Source organism: Aquila chrysaetos, chromosome 13 (assembly GCF_900496995.4).
Source record: "Aquila chrysaetos chrysaetos chromosome 13, bAquChr1.4, whole genome shotgun sequence".
NCBI lineage: Eukaryota > Metazoa > Chordata > Aves > Accipitriformes > Accipitridae > Aquila > Aquila chrysaetos.
In genome coordinates, this window is record NC_044016.1 from 30,381,348 (window position 1) to 30,404,385 (window position 23,038).

At 37.0% G+C, this 23,038-nt stretch overlaps 1 protein-coding gene across 3 annotated transcripts in view; it reads left to right on the forward strand.

Annotated features, from left to right (window-relative positions):
* Window positions 1–23,038, forward strand: part of LYST (lysosomal trafficking regulator) — a 110,630-nt gene that overhangs the window by 46,002 nt on the left and 41,590 nt on the right. For all 3 annotated transcript variants that reach the window (XM_030034883.2, XM_030034881.1, XM_041128228.1), the window contains 14 exons: window positions 17–2,102; window positions 3,829–4,861; window positions 6,525–6,686; window positions 7,373–7,529; window positions 9,529–9,755; window positions 11,142–11,208; window positions 12,052–12,161; window positions 13,143–13,566; window positions 14,725–14,869; window positions 15,679–15,852; window positions 17,558–17,718; window positions 19,197–19,387; window positions 20,941–21,186; window positions 22,838–23,011. In XM_030034883.2, coding sequence (XP_029890743.1) covers window positions 17–2,102; window positions 3,829–4,861; window positions 6,525–6,686; window positions 7,373–7,529; window positions 9,529–9,755; window positions 11,142–11,208; window positions 12,052–12,161; window positions 13,143–13,566; window positions 14,725–14,869; window positions 15,679–15,852; window positions 17,558–17,718; window positions 19,197–19,387; window positions 20,941–21,186; window positions 22,838–23,011 — 5,357 coding nt within the window. The remainder of the gene's footprint in view (window positions 1–16; window positions 2,103–3,828; window positions 4,862–6,524; window positions 6,687–7,372; window positions 7,530–9,528; window positions 9,756–11,141; window positions 11,209–12,051; window positions 12,162–13,142; window positions 13,567–14,724; window positions 14,870–15,678; window positions 15,853–17,557; window positions 17,719–19,196; window positions 19,388–20,940; window positions 21,187–22,837; window positions 23,012–23,038) is intronic.

Sequence of the window (23,038 nt, forward strand, 5' to 3'; positions counted from 1 at the left end):
CTTTCTGTTTCAACAGATTTTAATATACCATTTACAGTAGACATATGCCTGACCAAAGAGAATAATTCAAGTTCCGTGAAATCTACTCAGGAAAAACTAGGCTTAGATGGAAGCAGTCGTTCTTCTCTTCAGACTTCTGTAAAACTAAATCCTCGATCTCGAAAAAGTGGACGTCTGCGCAAAACCACCCATCGTTATTCTGTGCGAGATGCAAGAAGATCTCAGCTGTCCACTTCAGATTCAGAAGGCAATTCTGATGACAAGACTACTGTAATAATGAAACACAGACGCTCCCAGTTACTGCAGCCTTTTTTAACGTATCCAGTTAGGGACAACTACCTTGTAGGTAGAAGTGATTGCCTACCTGTGGAAGCGATACCAAGTTCTAATACTGATGCCTCTACTCTAGAAAATTCCAGCAAAATTATTCCAGCACATGAGCTAAACCCAGAGATTTTGAATGAGCCAACTGCCGGAATTACTGAGAGCAACATGGATAACTCTCCTTTTGACTTATGCCATGTCTTACTGTCTCTCCTAGAGAAAGTGTGCAAATTTGATATTACTTTAAATCACAGTTCTGCTCTTTCAGCTAGTGTGGTGCCCACATTGACTGAGTTCTTATCAGGATTTGAAGACTGTTACAATGTAAATAGTAACACAGAAAATGAAGTAGTTTCTGCAGGGTGGACAGAAGAACCTGTGGCTCTGATCCAAAGGATGCTCTTTCGAACAGTGCTGCATCTTATGTCTTTAGACATTAGCAATACAGAAACAATGCCTGACAATTTGCGAAGAAATTTAACAGACTTACTTAAAGCAGCATTAAAAATCAGAATTTGCTTGGAAAAGCAACCTGATCCTTTTGCGCCAGGATACAGGAAAACACTACAGCAGCTGGTTCAGGAGGACTACATATTTTCTAGATACCATCACAGAGCCTTGCTTCTGCCTGAGGTTATAGAAGGGGTCTTGCAGATTTTGATCTGCTGCCTACAAAGTGCAGCATCCAATCCATTCTACTTTAGTCAAGCTATAGATCTGGTTCATGAGTTCATACAGCATCAGGGATTTAAGCTGTTTGAAGTAACAGTGCTTCAAATGGAATGGCTGTGTATGAAGAGTGAGGGAGTAACTGGGGAAGCCTCAGAGCATCTGAAGGCCTTAATCAACAGCATCATGAAAATAATCAGCACTGTCAAAAAAGTGAAATCAGAGCAGCTCCATCAATCAATGTGTACAAGAAAGCGACACAGACGATGTGAGTACTCTCACTTCATGCATCACCACAGAGATCTCTCTGGGCTCTCTGTATCTGCTTTTAAAAACCAAGCTTCCAAAAACCCCTTTGAAACTGCTGATGGAGAAGTTCATTATCCCGACAGATGCTGTTGCATTGCTGTTTGTGCACACCAGTGTTTGCACTTGTTGCAACAAGTTTCTTTGAGCAGTACCTGTGTTCAAATTCTCTCGGGTGTACATAATGTAGGAATATGTTGTTGTATGGATCCAAAGTCTGTGATCGTCCCATTGCTTCATGCTTCCAAGTTACCAATATTAAAAAACTTTCAACAGCACATATTGAACATCCTTAATGAGTTTATATTGGATCAGCTGGGTGGAGCAGAAGTTTCTCCAAAAATTATACAGGCATCATGCAATGTATGTACTGTTGACTGTGATCAACTTGCTCAGCTAGAAGATGCCTTGCAGGGCAACCCTAATGATGCTGGTGTTGCATCTAGTTCCTCTTGCAGAGTTCAGGGAATTCTGCCTAGCAGTGGATCTGAAGATATGTTGTTGAGATGGGATGCATTGGAGGCTTATCAGGATATTGTTTTTGAAGAAGACAAACTACGCGGCATGCAGATTGCAAGCCATATTTGCCACTTAATTCAAAAGGGAAATGCAGTGGTCCAATGGAAACTATATAACTGTATTTATAATCCCGTGCTTCAGAGAGGGGTTGAGCTAGCTTGCCATGCTCAACAACTGGGACTAACTACAGCTGATAAACACACATGCAGTTACCATAGCCAGTGTTTGCCTTCTGAAGTACTTCAGATTTATTTGCAGATGCTCCCTGTGTTGCTTAAATCCAGGTTGGTTGATTTTTCTGTTTATTAATGGAAAACATACTAATTATGTACAGAGCTTTGTATATTTGTTACTGATCAGAACATAAGTTTTATTTGGACTGTAGGGAGCACTTGGGTATTGCAGGGGTGGCAACAAGGTAAATGCTTGAATACATAAAATGTAATCCTAGATTCATAAGCCATAGAAAGTGAGGGCTGTCTATCAATGAGTTAGTCTTTTACAAGCCAAAGTGTGTAGAAAGAAATAAAAATCTTTGTCCAATGTGACATGCTATTTGCCTCTTCATTCCTCATGATAAAGTGAGTCAGGAATGTTGAACAGATTGACATGTCACTTTTCTGTAGGAATTAGACTACTTAGTTTTCTGATCTGTTTCCCTTTTCCTTCTAGAAAGGTCTTCATAGAAACCATCTTTCAGAAATAAGGCTTGAGAGGTTTCCTTGTCCTGAAATAACTGTTTCCTAATTTACAAAATCCTGTCCATTTAAACATAAGGGTTTTTTTTAAAAACAAACAAACAAACCAAAACACACAACCCACGAAGATTCTTCCAAGGCATGAAATAGAAACTTTCCTATTTACTGTTGAACTGATGAAATAGTTGTTTAATACAATATATGGAAGTTTATTCAGAATATGAATGTGTCCTGATTCTGATCTTTTCTATTGGAAATAACCCTGCTAAATTCACTTCAGTTTATCTGAGACAACTATAAAGAATAGACTAGTATTCCAGTTTATGTAAAGGATTGTCTAATACATTTTTAACTTTTATCCTAACCTAAACTGTATCAGAAGCTATTAATTTCTGAAAGTGTACTTGGTGGCAAAGAGGCAAGAGAAGTAAAGTTTAGATTAAAACAACATTTAAGATATCCTATTTCCTACTGGCTTAAAGATGGGAATATACAAGTAAGTACATGATTCATTTGATTCTAGATTGTGTAACTCGCTTACAGTAAAAGCTGACCCTGTGGGAAGGAGATGGAAGGGTAAGGAAGGTGGATGTCTACAAGCAAACATAGTACACTCTGAAGCTTACATATCCTTACCCCAAATTCTGTATGAACTCAGTGTAATACTCGGGCAGTAGGAAGAAGGGAAAAATACACTTGGAAACAAATATACTGAAAGGTGTTTTAACATTGGACACCCTGGCATAACAATTGCACAAAAAGTTGCTTGAAAGGTATTCCTGAATTTTATCTGAAATGCATTGTCCATATAACAAATAGACATAGCTAGTAAAATGTCTTAAAAATTCAAGTTTATTTGAGAAGGAATCTCTACTTTCTGGTGAAGTCACAGAACTGAGAGAAATAAAGATATTTACTAGCTCTAATTGCTAATAAAAAGTTAGGGTAAGGAAGTATCGCTAAGGAGCAGATGTCATAAATGAAGTTAAACATCTTCAATGTATTGAACATCTTACATTTTTGTGGTCTACGTTTTAGAGGTTAATGTTTCCTACATTATATCTTACAAAAAAATTGAATTTTTACTACCAGATGGATGATGCTTATTTGGGATTCTACATTACTGCAAACGAGTTCCTCATCTCTTTAATTTAGAGTTCAGAGTAATATATTGCAATTACTGTAAACATGATCAGTCCTTGGTATTACTCAGGTGTGTAGAACAGAGGGTTATTTTTGGATAAGATGTGTGTCATCTGAATAATGTGAGTTTGTGGCTGATTTATATGGTAACTTATGCTTTCTCTTGCAGGGTAATTAGAGACTTGTTTCTGAGTTGTAACGGAGTGAATCAAATGACTGAGTTAAATTACTTTGATACTTTAAGAAGTTATTCTTTGAAAGTGTTAGAGACTTTGATACTCTGCCTTGGTGATCAGCAGAAAGACCAAGCAATGCCAGAACTGGAAGGCCTGAACAGTGAACAGAAGGAGTCTACGTCTGACTTGCCTGCTTCTCTTTGTAGCCAGCATGCTGTTTCAGAAGTTCCTCAAAGCCTGAGCAAGTTTTATGCTGGCTTGAAAGAGGCTTACCCAAAAAAGAAAAAGTTTGTGAGCCAAGACATTCATGTCAACACAATAAACCTATTCCTCTGTGTTGCTTTTTTATGTGTAAGTAAAGAAGCAGATGGTGATCTGGATTCAGCTAATGACTCTGAAGATACATCAGGATATGATAGTACAGCTAGTGAGCCATTAGGCCACAAATTACCATATCTGTCACTGGAAAGCCTTACTTTGCCCTCTCTGGAACACATTCACAGGGCTGCAGATATTTGGTCCATGTGTCGTTGCATCTATTTGTATAGTTCAGTTTTCCAGAGACAGTTCCATAGACTTGGAGGCTTTGAAGCATGCCGTAGATTACTAATTTTGATAATTCAGAAACTTGCAAAAAATAAGGAAAAGGAACAAGAAAAGAGGGAGAGATTATTGAGTGAAAGCAGCAGAAGTTCACATGGGAGTCCTCGTGGTGAGCTTCTCAACAAGGATGACTCTGTTCAGCTGGCTAAAAGCAGAGAGGTGACACAACTGGAGCTTGATAGTTCTGACAGTCTTCCTGGTGCAGAACAGCTGGTCTCTGAATGTGTCTCCTGCGACAGCTCTTTGAGTAGGGAACACTCTTTAGTTTCTTCAGTTGTCAATCTTGAAGGGATAAAGACTTCTGTAAGAGAAGAGAGTGAGTGGGCACTTCAAGGTATCAGACTTCTAGAAGCTCTGCTGACAATCTGTCTACACAGTGCAAGCACCATGCAGCAGAAGATGGAAGTGGAGATGTTTCACCAGGTACTGTGCAACTTCCCTTAGCTTGCTTTACTCGTATTTGTTATGTACAATGTTATTTTAACGGTAATTTAGTCAAATGTTCTTTTAGAGTTGAAACAAGTTTATGCTCTTACTATGGTACCATACTTTTTTGTGTAGTACTGAAAGTATACAGTTAAATGATGTGCTTAGTCAGGGGTAGTGGTCAGCAGGCATGAAAGAATGAGAGTGGGTGGATGAACAAACTGGCAGTTGCTGTTTCTGAGGCGGCATCTTCCCACGTGTCCACTTGTCACTTTTTGTATTTGGTAAGATGCCGGTAAGGATCCTGTACCCCTTTGCTTGTTCTCCAACATGATCTTTGTCCTCTGCTCTTTTGGGTTGGATCCCTGTTCATGCCAAGTCCTGGCTTCTTGGGGACTGGGAGAGAGCCTTCCAGAGCGGCAGATCAATCCAGGCTGGATGAGCTTTCTACCTTGCTTTTTTGAACTGTATTTCTGTTTTATTTTGCATGTATTAGTTACAATTTGGGTCAGCATGGTCAACATGGCTAAGGGCTGAACTCAACATCAAATGTTCTTTTCTGGATTAATGTATCTTGAGTCCCGGGGAAGACTGTGATCGTGGCAGGCGAAGATTTTGTTTTTCTGCATAAAATGGTCCTGACTAGAGAAAAGGGATGGTTTCTTCTGACTACAAAGGCAGTAGTAGATATAGACAACTGTGAATTGGTGGCTGACTATGCCTGTATTTTTTTCTGGTCAGTTATGGCCTGCTTTTTCTGTTGTTTGGGGTTTTTTTGTTTGTTGTTTTTTTTTTTTTTTTTCCCCCTGTGTAGCCTATTTGTCCAGCCTCACGTTTTCTGGAGGCTGTCTGAGCTGATGGTTTGAACAGTGGGAGAGACTTTGTTGGGGTTTTTTTTGGTTTTTTTTTTTTTTTTGAAAGAGTATTCAGTGGAGAATGTGTTTGACAGGTAGGGTTGAAAGAGAGCTGTGTAGGCAAGATGTGAGCATTATACATAATGACTCACATGTTGTGTTTTTGACGGTTCTGAGCAGAGCATGGTGCTTGAGAAGGAGGAGTATTAAAGGGCACAGGTACTGAAAGGACACCTGAAAAAACTGTTACTTAAGCCTTGGAGGTGAACTAATTCAATGTTCCACAAAATGTTAATTCACAGAAGACAGCTTTACTGTGCTTTAACGTTTTAATCACCATCTTGAATTTTACTTGGCAGTTTGTTACAAAAGCAGGAGGAGTTAGGTACAGGAGAGAACTGGAAACTGGAGTTCTGTCTGGCCATTTGCTATTTTTGTGAACTTGGACATGTCGCTGTCTGTCTTGTGAACCTCTAATGTTTTGGTGTGGTTTGAATGCATTGTGTACTTGAAACTGTTTCAGAGATGTTTATTTTTGGAACAGTGCTTTCACTTGCAGTGTTTGGGAAACAGCAAGTTGCCAGATTTTTTTCAGTGTGCAGATTGCTGAACCAACTAAATCTCTGTCATGAAAAACAGGATGAATCTTTCTTATTGCAAGAGATTGGATGAAGTCTGATGGTTTTAGCTGAGAAATCAGATTAGTGTAGGTGGAAGGGGAAGTTCTTAAATGAAAGTATTAGACCATTTCTGTTAGCTAAAACATAATAACATGAATCAAAATATTTGTCTCCCCCAAAACATAGAACACCTGTGTGGATGATATCTTACTTCAAATAAGAGAGCAGCTTGCTCAATCAAAAGTGATAGAAACTGACTTGGCAAAGCCTCTGTTTGATTCACTGCTTCGTGTTGCGTTGGGTACTTTTTCTGCTGATCTGGATCATTCTGAAGAAAAAATTGAAAAGGTATGAAACACCAACTAAGTAGTCTAATTCTAAATACCGCAAGGTTTGCTGAGTCAGGTTTATGTTGTTTGGGTCTATTTTTAAACTTGATAGGACACGTTTAAATGTGTTTGGTTACTGTGGCTGTTGAAGGTTAATTCTCTGATTCTCATATGTAAGCATGTAAGTTGAATGGTGATTATTGATATGGTCCCCATGTTTACCGCTCGGAAATGAGTCATGCCCCAAAAAGGAGCAAGCTGTGTTACACTTTATGGATATACCTGAAACCTGATGTTCTCGTCACTCTTTCATCCCACAGCAGAGTGTGACACAAATATAAAGGGAGAGCTTCAAACAGGGATGTTGACTGACCTTAGTGGCTGCAGACATATCTTTACCTTAGAGTGAATGTCAAGGTGCATGTTTATGGTGAATAGTGATTTTAGAAACACAGTTATGCTTAATGCATTGGCCACCTGCTTACCAAAGCTTTGGTCAGGTAGTTAGTAAGAAAAATCCAACTTTGCAGAATCCATTTTTTATGTAAGAATGAAGTATTCTTAACAAGTATCTGAAGTTTCTTGAAAGCAAATGATTAATTTGTTTCTTTTGCCAATGGGCTTGGAGAAAATAAGCAACTGGAAGGTTCTAAATTACTTGCTTTTCTGACCAAAGATAGTAAATTTGCTTGATGTGTTATACAGACCCATTATACTGAAAAGGAGCCAGTGTCACAACCTGGAGATATTTCTGAAGAAACTGAGGAATCACAGTGCTGTAGTCTTAAACCTTTTGCTGAAGAGGAAGGATATGAAGCAGATAGTGAAAGTAACCCTGATGATAGTGAGACCAAGAATGAAGGTAAATGTGAACTTTCTGAATATACAAAGCAGTCTTTATGACATAGCAAAGCTTGCTTGTCTTTTGAGATATACAAAAATAGGGTGAGGATCAGAGACCTTTAACAGATATAAATAGTTTAACTTGTTTACTTCAGTAGGATGCAGTTACAGATGGAGAGATGATGAATATTCTTACTGAGTGTTACAGGAACTGTTCTGTCTTGGTTGTCTTGGTTTATGTGACTCTTGCTCTAAAGTCATGTTGCTCAAATGTATTATTGTGGTCTAGAAGCAGTTTTCTCCAGAGATGCTTATCAGTAGTTTGCTTGAAAATCAATGCTTAATTTTTTGTTTAGTACTATAACAATCTGGTAAAAATTAGCTAGTCTAATTATATCATAGAATACCAGGTTGGAAGGTATCATCTCTGCTGCTGATGCCCTTGTTGATGCAACCCAGCATCCTCTTCACTTTCTTTGCTGCAGCAGGACACTGTTAGCTCGTATTGAGCTTGTTGTCCACCAGCTCCCTTTCCACAGAGCTGCTCCCCAGCCAGGTAGATCCCAGCCTGTGCTGCACTCCTGGATTACGTTTTCCCAGCTTACATTTGTCCTTGTTGAACTTCATAAGGTTCTTGTTAGCCCACTCTTCCAGCCCATCCAGGTCTTCCTGCAGGACAGCTCTCCTTTCTGAAGTGTCCACTTCCCCACTTGTTTTGGGACCATTGGCAAACTTCATCAGGGTACACTTGATCCCATCATTCAGATCACTTAAGAAGATATTAAACAGTGTTGGGCCCAGTATTGATCCCTGGAGGACCCCACTTGTGACAGGTTGATGGTTTGAAAAGGAGCTATTTACCACCACCCTCTGGGTGTGGCCCGTCAGCCAGTTCCCCACCCACCACACAGACCACTTGTCTAGACCATAATGCATCAGTTTCTCAAGGAGGAGGCTTTGGGCAACCATATCAAAAGCCTTGGAGAAATCCAGGTAGACAATGTCCACTGCTCACCCCACATCAACTGAGCAGGTTACCTTGTTGTAGAAGGCGATCAGGTTTGTCAAGCACATTTGCCCTTGGTGAATCCGTGCTGGATTTTCCCAATCACGTGCTTCATTTGACTTGTGACAGCCCCCTTGTGATAGAATATATCTCTTTATATTCATTCAATGACTGATGTGCACATCTCTTCCTGTATTCTGTTTGTGTAATTAATTTTGAACATGAGTTTGCTTTAATTTTTTCCTTTGTGCTGAACGTCTGCATGCATATGTTCTTGTATGAAGTCAGCATGAGCAGTAACAGCCTTTAATAGAACTGCATTCAACTGCTGCTGTTTACCTGTGTGACTTGGCTTTATCAAGAGATATACAACATTTTAAAAGCATTTCTGAATTAAAAATTTAACCTGAAATACTTCCATGAAACATTTGCATGAAACATACATCTGTACCAAATAATTTTTTTAAGTAACCTGTTTTAAAGTCTCTCCAAGATGTAAGAGAGGCTTAAATGTTGGGGTTTTTTTGCTTTTTTGATTGTCATGCAGATATTCTGTCATGTGCATTGTCTAAATTAAATAACTAAACAACTGCTTCCCCCAGCCTTTTAACATGAAACAAAATAATGTAAATTTATCTCCTTTCTTGGCAGGCTCAGAGTTCTGTATAGAAGCTTCAGACTCTATTACAATGATTTTACTGTCATGTTTCATGAATTGCATATTTCATCATTACTTACGTGTGTCCAGTTACCAGGAAATGAAGGCACATAGTTGAAGAGCATGTAATAGGAGAAACTGCATCCTTGCCCTTCTGTATTAGCAGGAAAATACAAAAATCTGAAGCATAATAGAAGATTATACTAACTTCTGAAAACTGCTTATAAGCTAGTGACCATTTTTGTTTTGTACCTATGAAAAGGTTGGAGAAAGTATGTGTTTGGATGTTCTGCTTAAATCATGCAAACTGTATTCAGCTGAGTAAGTTTCAGTAAGACAAGTGTTTTCTTTCAGGAGCAGACACAAAAGCAGAACCAGGATGTACTGGTCCTTCAGGTTATTTTAATGACCTAGCTGAAAACATCAATCAAGGAGAATTAATGTATCCTGAAATCTGCATGTTAGAATTAAACTTGCTCTCAGCTGGTAATGCAAGTTTAGATGTGCTTGCTCATGTGTTCCAAAGCTGCCTGAAAATCATCAGCCAGAAGGAGAGAAATGCCACTGTACTTATAGAACAGGTAAAAATGTTACTAAACAAAGGCAACAGCTTAGCAGTTATATATCTTATTTTCTTCAGTTCTATAGTATCAGTATACCTAATAGTGATCTCAGAAGTGTTCTCACTTATGTCGTTTAATAAGACTTGAAACAATGTAAATGACTGATATTGCCAGATGCATTGCATTTAAGTTACCAGAAACTATAGTTAACTAGTGTATTGAGAGATATTTGACCTACAAAGCTTTTGAGTTTCACAGTTGCCTTACTTCATCAAGACTGTTCAATCACTAGGGCTATAGATACAGATTTCATGACCATCAGGCCATAGGAAAAAAAAAAAAAAACAAACCAAAAAACCAAATAGCTTCTTGTATATGTATATATGTAAACATTCTAAATTTATGTATTCAATATGTACTTTTAGAAACTTCCAGTGATGTAGCTCAAAAATATTTCATGTTTTTATTCTTAAGTTTATATTAGAAATTAGTTGTGCATACATCGATGTCCTCATAATCCTTTGGAATTTCTGATGGTTAGCTTGTTTTTTGCTTTCTAATAACTAAATTGAATATGCGTCTTTTGAAAAAGAGGGAAATATGGTTAAGTAATCTAAACTTAAAGAGGTTGTTTATATAATCATTTGATTAAGAAGCAAAGTTAGTGCTTTACAGCTTAAACCAAAAGCAGGAAAGGAAAACATTGTTTTATTTCAGTACTCCAATTCTGTGTGTGAATTATTAGCTTTAAATCACTAGCACACTTGTATTTCTTTTTTCTGAACTTCAACACATGAAATTACTTTAATGAAAATGAGATTATTCTGAATTATCTCTTCAATGTCATTCAGAAAGGGCAATCTATCAAACTAATCAATTTAGAGATTTTGAATATCTTTAATTAGATATTTTTCAAATTACCTTTATCTAAGATGCATTTGTGAAGGATTATCTTAAGTACACAGCTTTGATTTTTTTTTTTTTTTTTTGTAATTACTCTTTAAAGTAATCTTGCATAAAAAGGTTGGGGAAAGGGTGAATTTGCCTTCAGTATTGCATCACTATATAGCAACATGCTGTATTTTGTCACAACCTGTGAAATCCTGTGATTCTGTTATGGGGGAGAAGACAAGGGACATCTCAGCTGCTGAATTGATAATGGCTCCAAGGTTTCTTTCTAGAATCATTTGGATTTCAAAGTCTCCCTTCTGTAACTGAACTGTACAGAACATGAAAGAATGTTCATTAGCAAATATAAAAAATATTTTCCTAATTCAAAGTAACTGGAATTGTCTTTACTTTAAAATCAATAGTAGACAAGACTGTTTGAAAGAAATTATTTCTTAGTTCTTTGAGCTGGTATATATTCTTCAGGTATTAATTTTCCCTGTATTTTTTTAACAGGGAGCTGTTAAACTTCTTTTGGGAGGATTTCTGAACGTACTGACGCAAACGGAATCTAGTTTTCATGGTGAGTTCAAGGTCTAAGTAACTTAAATATTGTTTTTTTATAACTTAATGTATACACACTCAAATTCTTAGTTCACAATGCAAATGCAAAATTGACAAAGCAAATACATTGGCATGTGTGAGTTTATGCAGCTGCTTCTTTAACTTGTGACAAGTATCTAACTTATGTATAAATACAGGGTTATTTCTGAGCTAGTGGAAATCTGTTATTTAAACACATGCTGGCAGATTTGAAAATGATAGTTGAAATCATAAACCCTACGGTGACAGTGTTAGCAAACATTGCTGGGAAAAATAGCAGTTATCTTACTGATTGCATCTGACTCCATCACAACATAAGTTTTTATTTCAAATTTCTTTGTAACACAGGTCTTAGTGATGTCTTGATTGAGTTTTCCAGCAAGAAATAAAATGGGTAGCTAATCCAAGAATGTGGAAGCAAATTAAATGCTTGCCCTAAGGTAGCCTCACATAATGAGGTTGCTCCATAGCAGGAGATGATGTAAACCCATCCCAGGACTTTGATCCCTGGCTTTGTGGGGAGAGCCTTTGCATGTAGATGCTAGGTTCCCAGACTTTCAGACTCTACTTGGTAAACCTAGGAGCCAAACTTGATGTAGCCATCTAGATTTATTCAATGAAATTTTGAATGATAGTGTAAGGAAGTACTGTTGGAACTCACTAGAATTTATCTTGTAGTCATTACTGTTTCCTGAATTTGAAAAGTTTTCACAAAAGACTCTGAATTCAAAGTTAATCTTTCCTCATAATAGTATGGGATATGAATTTTTAAAGCTTTCAGGCAATTATTTTCAAGAATATTGTTTTGTCTCCTTAATTTTAGCATGTCAGGTGGTGCTGGTAGACCTGTTAGTTTACTTGATGAGTTCACGGACATGTTCAGAAGAGCTAACTCTTCTTCTGAAGATATTTTTGGAGAAGACACCTTGTACGGTATGTATGGAGTAGCACATAGCACAATTCAGAGGCTTAATGAGAAAAATGAAGCAGAAAAACTCCTTTTGTGCCCGAGAATTTTGGGAAGTAAGGAGACTGTAACAGCAACATTCTAACTGATCAGAGCAAATAGATTTTGGTTGTTGAAATAATTAATTCTCAAAACATGAAAAGGAAATAGGAGATAAGAAAAGAGAGGGTTTTGAAGTGTGTGTTAGAGTTACTAATACTGTAAAATTTGAAGTCATTCCTTTAAAGTTATAAAGCATCTTGCTATTTCAGGAATGCTTTAGCAGCAGGAATTACTTGCAAAACTTTCTTAGGTTGGCTTGTGTAACACTGGAATCTACTGCTTATATGGGCTATACTGCTGAAATACCTCTCTGTTGGTTTGTGTGGGAGTCTGTAATAAAAAACAAGGGGAAGGAAATAAAAGAAATACTGTGGAATCTGAAATAGTACCAAACCAAACAAGGAGACACAAATCAATTTCTCAAAGGTAGCTTGCAATAATTAGCTAAGTAACTAGAGAAACTTCTTGGTTTAAAGGCTCAAATAGTTTTGTTATTGACTATGCGATAACGAAGTGATGGTCTGTGTATACATTCTTAGCTAGCCGCAAACATGGGGTAAAAGGTGTGGTCTTTTGTTGAGGTATAAGTTAATCTGTTAGCACATATCAAATGTGAGATAAGATTGTGCAATGACCACCAACTGTGGTTCAGCTGATTCCTAAGCGTGGTAACTTGAAGATTGATCTGCTTTGACTAAATCCCCAAGCCCTTGGGCCATAGTCTGTTGAAGTTGCTACTTGATGCTTTGTGAATGTGTGTCAGTTTGGACACGGAAGTCTACCTTTGGGAAAACACAAATCCATATTTAAATCAAGAGTGGGGTTCGGTCTAGTTAGATGACACAACTACATGGTGTTAACAGTTTGATTTTTTTTTTCTCATTTGTTTGGTTTATTTCTTCTAGGAGATACTACTCAAGGGTGTACTGAAGATTATAGAAACTAATATTTACATGAACCCATTACAGTATCTTGCCTTCCCTTTACTACACAGCACAAATTTGAGTAGTTGTTCTTCACAGAAATCTGCTAGCACTTCCAACAGCAAAACTGCTGGACTACTAAAAAGAGCGAAATTTTCACAGAGTAAGAAAGAGGCAGATGGTGAAAATTTGAGTCACCAGCTGCTTTCTTCTTGGCATGTAGCCCCAATTCACTTGCCTTTAGTTGGACAAAACTGTTGGCCACACATGTCTGAAGGCTTCAGTGTCTCACTGTGGTTTCATCTGGAGTGTGCTCATGAAACGGAAAATTCAACAGAAAAGGGGAAAAAAATCAAGAGAAGAAGCAGACTGGTAGCTGTGAGAGAGAACAGCTTTGACAGCACAGGTGAGGATATAGTACTTCCTCTTTCTATTTAGGTAGCACTTAAGGATTCTGGTTACAAGTATTACTCATTGATGTGCCATATACCAAAGGTTGAATTTTTTTTTTTCTTATGATGGCTATTAAACAGGAGTTGTAGTCTTTCTGATTTTTCTTTGAGTACTGCATCATATACTTAAAGATAAAACATTTCCAGCCTTAGTCCTTACGTTAGGTTAATGTCTGCTTCCTTAGAAATTCAGTATTCTCGCTGAATTTGTAACTTCAGTAAAATGTCTTTACGCTATTTCATGTTATGATGAAGAAAATATTAAATGCTGCAGCTGAAAGGTCAGGGGGAAAGATGGCGCTCAAGTTTATTTGGTCTCATGTATTGATGAAGCAAGTGGCTTTTGTGTTCTTTCTCTTCAATAGAGAGCTAGTAAATCTTTGTGATTTAGGATTTAAATATTGGAACTCTCAGCTAAAAGATGCTCTGAATCCATCAAGACCCACCTGCTCCCAAAGTCTTTTGAGCAGAATCTTTTGGATTATAATTTATAGGAGGAAAAATTCCTTAAGTTATTTAAATGCCTCCTACTCACAACACTTGGAATACCTTTTACTGTACTTTTTTCTTTTTTACTGTATTTGAATAAAAGGAGGGAAAACCCAGTCCTGAATCTTGGATCTCACTAGATCTGCTTTTGTTAGAAGGTCTGTGCTTTTGCTTGGTAAAGTAAAGTAAAAATATTAAATGTAAGATCATGCTTAAAGGGTAGTATGATTTGTGAAGAAAAATCTAAATATTTCTTGGTGCACTCTAAGACTGACAGTTCAACATAGGAATGTAATATGATATGGCATGTTGAAAGTGTCATTGAATTAGAGTGTATTCAGGGGATTTACATGATTACAAATAAAAACATGTGCCAAGTTAAGTCAAGCTCCTTTGTTTTGGTTTATGAGACCTAGGTCTCAGAATTGTGCGTATTAGTCAGCTTGCTTTTAAAAAAAAAAAAAAAAAGAAAAAGAAAAAAAAGAAAAAACACCCAACAATCACCCAACTAAACAAAACCAATTCTCTGCAGTACCTGAACTATTTCTTTTCACACTTGATAGCTGATAGAACAGGCATTGTTGTTGTATTATAATTGTTTATAAACATGTTTATATTTCCAGAAGAAACAAAGTCTATGGGAATGGAATACCTAAGCCTGGGAGATAAACTTGTTGAAGATGGGTGTATTCATATAATTTCACTGGGTTCCAAAGCATTGATGATACAAGTCTGGGCAGACTTGAACACTGGAGCATTCATATTTCGGTATGGTATATTAGTCCAAAAGCAGTCTTATGAACATATATATTGTTACTTCCAGTAGTAGCTTGCAGAGAATCCTGGTGGAGAGTAGAGAGCTAATTTCTATATTAGAGTCATCTTGCACACTGATGGCAACATCAAGTAAGTTTACTGCATATAAATCTACAGGTTTACTTGCTTGAAGTGTTAGTCTCTGGTCTTGCATGTTTCATGTAGTCATACATAAATGTCCAAAGTGAGATGCAAGATCAGTCATAAACATAATGCAATGCAAGGTAGCAGTTCAGGTATTAATGAAGTGACATAATAAGTGTGTGAAGATAAGAGCTTTTGTAGCTGTAGGTTTTCACACCTCAGGTGTGAAAATTGCTGTTATTTAATACTTACTATGACAATCTTGGTTTTAATCTTCTGAACACGTTTTAGCCCTAATTTAGTTCTCGTAAGTAATGTATCCTTAAAATGGGTCTAAAGCTGCAATTTTAGAACACTTTATTTCACAGTGTTCAAAACACCTGCATTTTTTCAATAAACTGAATTTAACTACTCTGTAAAATAGAGATAATATCCTTATCTTAAATGTAATCAGGTTGATGCAAACAAGTTAAATAACTAAGTTGAAACCATACTGTGAGGATTTCCCTAGCTTATATTGAACACTAAATATAGCATTGCAATCAAAAATTATCCGTGAAAGTTAAGGAATGCAATCTCAAAGTAACTGAGGCCAAAAAATTGCAGATTTGAGGCTTGAAATGCGAATTTGAAAACAAACACACACACTTGTTTTTCCTTTTCTGTTGTTTTCATAGTATGTGCATGGATCCAAATGATGAGATGAAAGCTGGTCTGCTGGCACAGGCTGAATCTCCAGAGAATGTTTTCCATGTGGGCAGGTGGCAGCATTTGGCAATAACATATCTGCAGCAGCCAGAAGGCAAGAAAAATATCCATGGAAAGCTGCGGCTGTGGGTTTCTGGTCAGAGGTAAAGTATACATTAGTTGTACCTAGATATTTATCTTCTTAAAAAGATGTTGTCTGGTAGGAAAACATCTGCACTATTTTGGCGCAAGCTGAAGCTAAGGTTGAGTAGTCTTCTGGGGGTAGGAGAGGGGTGTCTTACACTGCTAGGAATTCCCTAGAAATAATCAGATTTGTCTTGATTGCTTTGAGAATCTTCAGTTTGTACTGTCGACCAATGCAGACATCAATGTTTTTCTTGATCACAAATAAGTGAAAGAGGTAAGTAATACAAGATTTTGAGTAAGATCCAAAAAAAGCTATGGCATGAAGTTAGGTGTAGGCATAATGTCTCTTGTTAAGAATCTGAATTAAGGAGGTATAGTTCAGGTACTGGCAATGTTGTTGAAAGTAGGAATGAAGAGGAGATAGAGAGAAGGCAGTCATTTTACTCCACTGAGAGAAATGAAGGGGGGAAAAGTTAAATATTTCAGAAAAGACCTGAACTGGCAGTGGGAGGTACTACTTCCTCCACTGAAAACTTAAGGTCCATGCTCCTAAATGAGGTACCTGATGCTAGGTTGGGTGGGCCTGTGCCTTCATGAAATATTAATTAATTAGAGAAAAAGGAATTTATTAAATATCACAGTTTTTTATCCTTTCTTCCTAAAGTCCGGACTATGAAGACTTCCTTTGTGTCCCAAATATGAAGCAGGTGGTCAAAATGCTATGTTGTAAAACCATTAGATGTTGTAAAACAATTAGATGTATCACAAAAATTCTTTACTATTCCTGTAGAATTTGGTCAGTAAACAAGCAACGTTATTAAAGACATTCCTAAAACTATATCTAGGAAAAAAGCTGTTGCACGGTTTTTCTTCCTGCAGTTAAACCTGGAATTGTAAAGTATAATACTTGTTTCACTTTGTTCTTGAAACTACATGGAGTCAATTTTTAAGCAACTTGATTTCCTGCCCCTCATTGTTCAGTCTGTGCATGCTGATATGCAATGAAGTCCCAATATGGAGATACAGGGGAAACTAAAAATACTACAGTGTTCTGCACATGTGCAGTTAATGAGGCACCTCTATATATGGAGTTACTTGCCAATTTGCTAATAGTTAGGCTCTTCCAGGAAGCTTCAGATGACCTTTACAGTCCAATTGGTCTGTTTATGTAAATGCACATAAGGTTAATTAGCTGCTTTCTGAAAGCATCAGGCTTATTGCTTGTGGCTGTACAGCACACTAGCTCTGACAATGTTCCCTGGTGTAAGCAAATCCTCAAAATGGTATTTCCCAGCATATGTGAACCACAGTTTTCATGATGTACATTAGCACATTCAAAGGCCTTTGATGCTTTACGAATAGTAGAAATTATTGAAAATTTGTGATATTTTAGAACTGTGTATAGTGTTATATACAGTTTCTTCTTTGAGGTCAGAGGGAAGGAGGAAGGAATTTCAGATCTAGGAAATCTGGACTGTATGGTAACCCTAGTTGGGACTCTATTCCTCTGTTCTGTGCAGTATTTGAATACATATATCATCATGTAACTGAGTTTTAAGGTGCCTAGAGGTTGAAGATGGCTTTAGTAATTTAATCTTGATAATGGTATGGCTTCTCATCTACTAAATATTAAAATCTATTTTAAGCCTAAGCCAAATACCTTAGATAGCAGTTTTGATCACTTCTTAATATTTAAACTTGTTTCTTTATATGTATTTTTAGGAAATGTGAGATTAATTTAGATTACGCACTACCAAGGAAATCAAGCTTATCATCTGACAGTAATAAAACATTTTGTATGATTGGCCATTGTACATCATCTCAAGAAGAATTGCTTCGATTATCGGGTGGATGGAATCTTGGAAATCTGCTTCTATTTAATGGTACTTTCGTATGCTTTTTTCCTTGAATAAGTCTTCATTTCCTCTTCCCCCTCCAAGACCAAAGGCTTAATTTGATTATTTTTTTTCCTTTAACATGCCAAGCTTTTACAATAAAAGCAACAATACATTCTTTACCAGCATAATATATCAGGGAGAAAGTAGGCAAATGTTTCAGTATTTGGGTACTTCCCTATGTGTCCTTTTGCCACTATTCTCTTGCTTGCTTTTTAGTGCTGTAATTGGCAATTCCAGTTACTTTAGTGTTGCATTCAATTTCTTTAAATAACACCTTGGGGTAGGGGATGGAGAGATGGTGGTACTTGCCCTGTTTTTTTCTTAAAGCACTCAGTCTTTCCCAGCTGGAAAATTGATTTCACTTGCCTGCTTCTAAACTACTAGTTTCAAATTACTTAAAGCATCTTAAAAAGTAAACAAAATCTGAACCACTGACTACTCTGAGTTAAGCACGCTTATTTCTGAATTCAGAAATTCTGAATATTTCTGAACTGCTGAAGTTACTTTGGGGTTTTCTTAGGTGTATAATTTTTCTCCCTCCCTGGAAAGCTTTGTCCAGCACTTCAGGGTGTTTGCTTGGTGCTGAAGGCTGGAACCCTGCTGGTCCTCATCTGGCACTTCTTCATGTGCAATGGTCTGGTCAGGGCTACTGCACAAGTGAAATTGGTTTGCCAGGGGGTGTGGTGCATGCAGGTGGGGGGGGGTGTGTGTAGTTACAGTGTATTTGTGCAGGCCACAGGTGAGATCCTTGTCATAAATGTAAGCTCCACCTGGTGGATCTACATGGTCTGATTACAGTGTACCTACAGCCAGCATAATTGATGCATCCAGGGAGCACTGGATTTACTGCTATACAGTTGTCATGCACCCGTACATCAGACTTGGGTCCTTCTGGATGCTTCTTTTGAATTTGCATTCTCACAAACAGATGACCTGCAATGTGCTGTCCAGAAAGGGGAGGGAGGTTCATTTGGCCTTCTACTTCCTACTTTTTTTTTTTTTCCTCCCTGTTAGTTGTAGTGAGCTGCTGTTGTTGTTGTTGCATCCTTCTCGGTTACTCTAACCAACTCTCCATGATGTTGTAGCATGCTGTTGCTATCTGTAATCTTGCTATGCTTTGAAAACTTTGAGGAGGCTTGGAGAGATTACTTTTTTCAATTTAAAAAAGTGTAATTGATTATTCAGAGCTGATGGTCTTCAGTTCGTGCAGATCACTTTTCTGACTTGGTTTCAGTTGCCTTTGCCACTGAATTGATCTGGCCTGTGATGTGTCAGAAGTCACTGATCTACAGGAAGTAGCTAATAGCAAGCACTGGACTGTACTGATTGTTTTTCATCAGCAGGGCCTACGAAAACCAGCCAGCAATCTTCCCTGTAAAGTCTTTGATGCAGTCTCCTAGCCAATGCATGAGTTTTGCTTTATTGTATACTAAAGACTTAACAGCTTCTCTTCTGGATTTTAGGTGCAAATATTGGACCAGAGGAAGCATTTTACTTATACACATGTGGGCCAGACTTCACATCTGTAATGCCTTGTAAATATGGCAAAACATTGACTGATTGCTCTAAGTACATAAGTGAAGAGATTCTACAATGTGAACAAATCAAAGAACTCTTCATGGCAAAAAAGGAAGTGGATGTTGGGCCTTTAATTGTAAGTTTCTCCTTTAAAATGGTTCTTAATCTCTTAGAACTGATTAAGAAACTGGGAACATATTTCCTGCTGTCTCCCAAAGTGCTTCACTTTCTCAAAGCAGGCAGGAGCAAATCCAATTCTCATTAAAGTCACTGCAGGGTTCTTCCCACTTATTTCAATGGGAGGTGAACTCCACACAAGGTGGCCATTTCATCTTGCTTTAGGTCGAATTCTGACAACTTCTAGGTGTTCCAGCATCTATAATACTGCATATTTAATCTATCAGATAAGCAGGCACCTCTAAAGGCTCTAGAATGAATATGTAGCTCTTCTCTCCATTAGTGTAAAGGTAGCCAAGGACAGCTTAGTTAACCTTTTAACTTTACAACTGAGAGGAGAGGAGAAATGAGATTTATCTGGCTTTAACAGGAAGAAAAAGACTTCATCCCAATTCTGTGAGGGTTTTGAGGGAATAAGTCTGCATCAAGTTTGGCTGAAAAGTCACTTTCCAGCTGGCAGATCTTAGCTTCTCTCATCTTTTCTGACTGAAACAGCCGTGCCAGATGCAGGTATAACTATAGTTAAACTAGAAAAAGAATAAAATAAAACTTTCTTACCAGTGAGCCTGCTATATTTGGGGAATTGTCTTCATGCACTGGTAATTCCTGCTCTGTGAATTGTTTCCACTAGAGGGATTTTTCTGATCTTGTTCTACAGCAGCTCTGTAGCTGTAGCCAAAAGGTCATTCTGTCTGGATGTGTGATCCTTCTAAACAACGGTACTAAATTTCGAATAGGTTAAGAAGGAAAGAATGGAATAAGTAAAAAGCCTAACAAATCAGTCACACAACTTTTAAGCTTATTTTGCCTAACAAAACACCAAGTAACCAGAGAACTATGTGTTCAAGTGATTAATTAATATCTGCATTTTTGCATAAATGCAAGTGCCTTAAATGTAATTATTTCTCTATTTTAAATAACCTCCCAAATATTATCATTTTACATTTTCTGTGAAAATGAGTCAGTTACTTTCGAGAGGAGCTTTCATTTTAGTCTACGTCTTTTCATCAGTAATGAAACTTCTATTGAGATCCTTGTATGGCAAAGCTGATTAAAGAATAGACTTAAAACAAAAAATTGGAGAAATTTTGAAAAAATAGCAGATAACTTTCTATTTTGGACTCGCCACTTTAGAAAGGGAAACAATTTGCCTAATAACTCTGTATGCTCATTTTCTTTTGAATTTGTCAGTAATTTTCTTTTTATGCAAAATAGTTGTAATTCTTCAGATGGTAAGGGGGATCCTTGGTGGAAATTTTTAGTGCTTTAACTCTGTGCTGTAGCTATTGTATACACTTGTTAAAATGTAGGAATCCTGTTGCATTTTAGTGCGCATCCATCCACACAAAACTTAAGAGCATGTTAATGGTAAAGTAGAAATGAACTGCCAAAGTTGCTGCTACTTGCTGTTAGGTGGCTTTTGTGTGTGGCTTTTTGTGTTTGGGGGGGGGTGATTTTTTTTCTTTTTTTTAATTAAACTTTCTTAAAAAACTTAAACTTCTCTTGTTTCAGGAGAGTCTTGCTGTTGTTTATACTACATGCTGCCCTGGTCAGTATACCATATATGAACCTGTTATTAGACTGAAAGGTCAAGTGAAAACTGTACCTTCGCAGAGACCTTTCAGTTCAAAAGAAGTTCAGAGCAATGTATTGGACTCTTATCACCTGAAAACACTTCAGCCTGTTGAATATAAAACTCTTCAGTGTATACTACATGAAATTGGAGGAACTGGTGCATTTGTTTTCCTCTTTGCTAGGGTAAGGGGATTGGAGGAGGGGGGTCCATGTATGTGTTCTCCCATATAAAATTTTTCTTGTATCTTGGGTAGCAAACCACATATTCTAGCTGCCTTGATCTAGTCTGCATGTGATTTTTTTTTTTCTTAAAGAAAATCTGTGTAAAATACCTGTGGCATAACAACAGACTGCATCATGCAGGTTGTCTTAAATTGGAAACTTAATTATAATTCTATTATGTAATGTTTTTTGTAATATTGCTAGTATGTAAGATGCGTTGTTACATTCTGATTCAGAGTTGGGGCTTCTAAATGTCAAAAGAGATTATTTTTTAGGAGTGTTGTAGAACTGATCATATTTTTGGCCTCTAATTTTTAAAGGCACTTAAACTCATTGCATATCTTTAACGCTTTAAACACAGGATACTCACAATGCAAGTATTAATCAATGTAAAACTACATAGTGTGCAGACTTTCATTTTATCTAATAAATAGTGAGAGCTTTTTCGAGAGAACTGTTCAGCCATGTTCGAAGTCTTATCCTGTCTAAGAAAAAAAATCATGATTTCAAAAATACTAAGGCTATGAGCCCTAACTTAGATACTACTTAACTGTGACATTAAGTTAAGCCTCTTAACTGGAGAGGCTAATATTTGTGCTAGGAGTCTCTGAAGTACTACAGTTAATTCAAAATACTAATGTAGGCCTAAAACTTGTTTTGTATGTCTCTGGCAATGGTAGTGTTCTGAAAGGTGTGTGGAGAGTAACAAATGCGCATTAGATTAGAGACAGCCAGGTATTCAGACTTCTGGCTATGAAGACACTGCGTGCTGTAATTTTAACATTGATAGTGAAATCTGAGGAGAAAATCCTTACTCATGTTACTGTATTACATAAATTTATGCTAAGTATGTGCTACAGACCCTGCTGTAGACTCTGTTTGCATCAATAAAGCAAGCAAACAATAGATCAGCTGTCAGACAATACAGGTATACATGTGTATAACTAAGTGCAGCAGAATTAACAGGTGCATAGCAAGGGAACCTATAGGAACTGAAATTCCATTCACGTGATATTTCCTTCTTGTACATTTTTGGTAAAAATACTATTTGCTCTTTCTTGGGGTTCAGGAATTGTAGGAAGCAGAGAGTGAAGAACGGTGCATGGTCTTCATCTATCAAATTGCTTGTCTCTTTATGGACAAAATAAAACTTCAATGTTTGACACGTCCAGGTAGAGATAGTCTAGAACTTCATGAACCTTAATTTAAAGTTTTCCTTAAACATTAGGAAACATATTTTTCCAGGGCAAACAACAGACTTTATTCTTTTTAGTGGCTTCTGTATTTCATGACCTTGTGACTTTGTAGTATAGCAAGAATAAATTGGTGCCTCCTACTTAAATTTTATTTAGAACAGATTTTTTTCTTAAAAAGGGATTCTTGTAATGGGACTTTTATTTTCTTAGCAGATAATTATTTACCACAATTGGAATTATCACTTCGGATATAATATCTGAATGTACACACATAGGCAAAAATTAGTTACGTACATAATCTCAAAATCTTTAAAACAGATTTAATCCAGAAGTTATGATTTAAGACTGCAACAAAGTTTTTAAGGCTTTTTTCTAAATGTTTCTCATTTAAACCGTTTTATTAAATTTGCCTTCAGGTTGTAGAGATTAGCAGCTGTGAAGACACTCAAGCTTTAGCACTACAACTTATACTATCTTTAACAAAATACAATCAACAGAGAATACAGGAGATGGACAATTGTAACGGTTACTCTATGATTCATCGAGTGTTGATCAAACCAAAATGCATTGTTGGATTTTGCATGTTGAAGGTAGAGTGCTCTTTTAACCTGATAGTT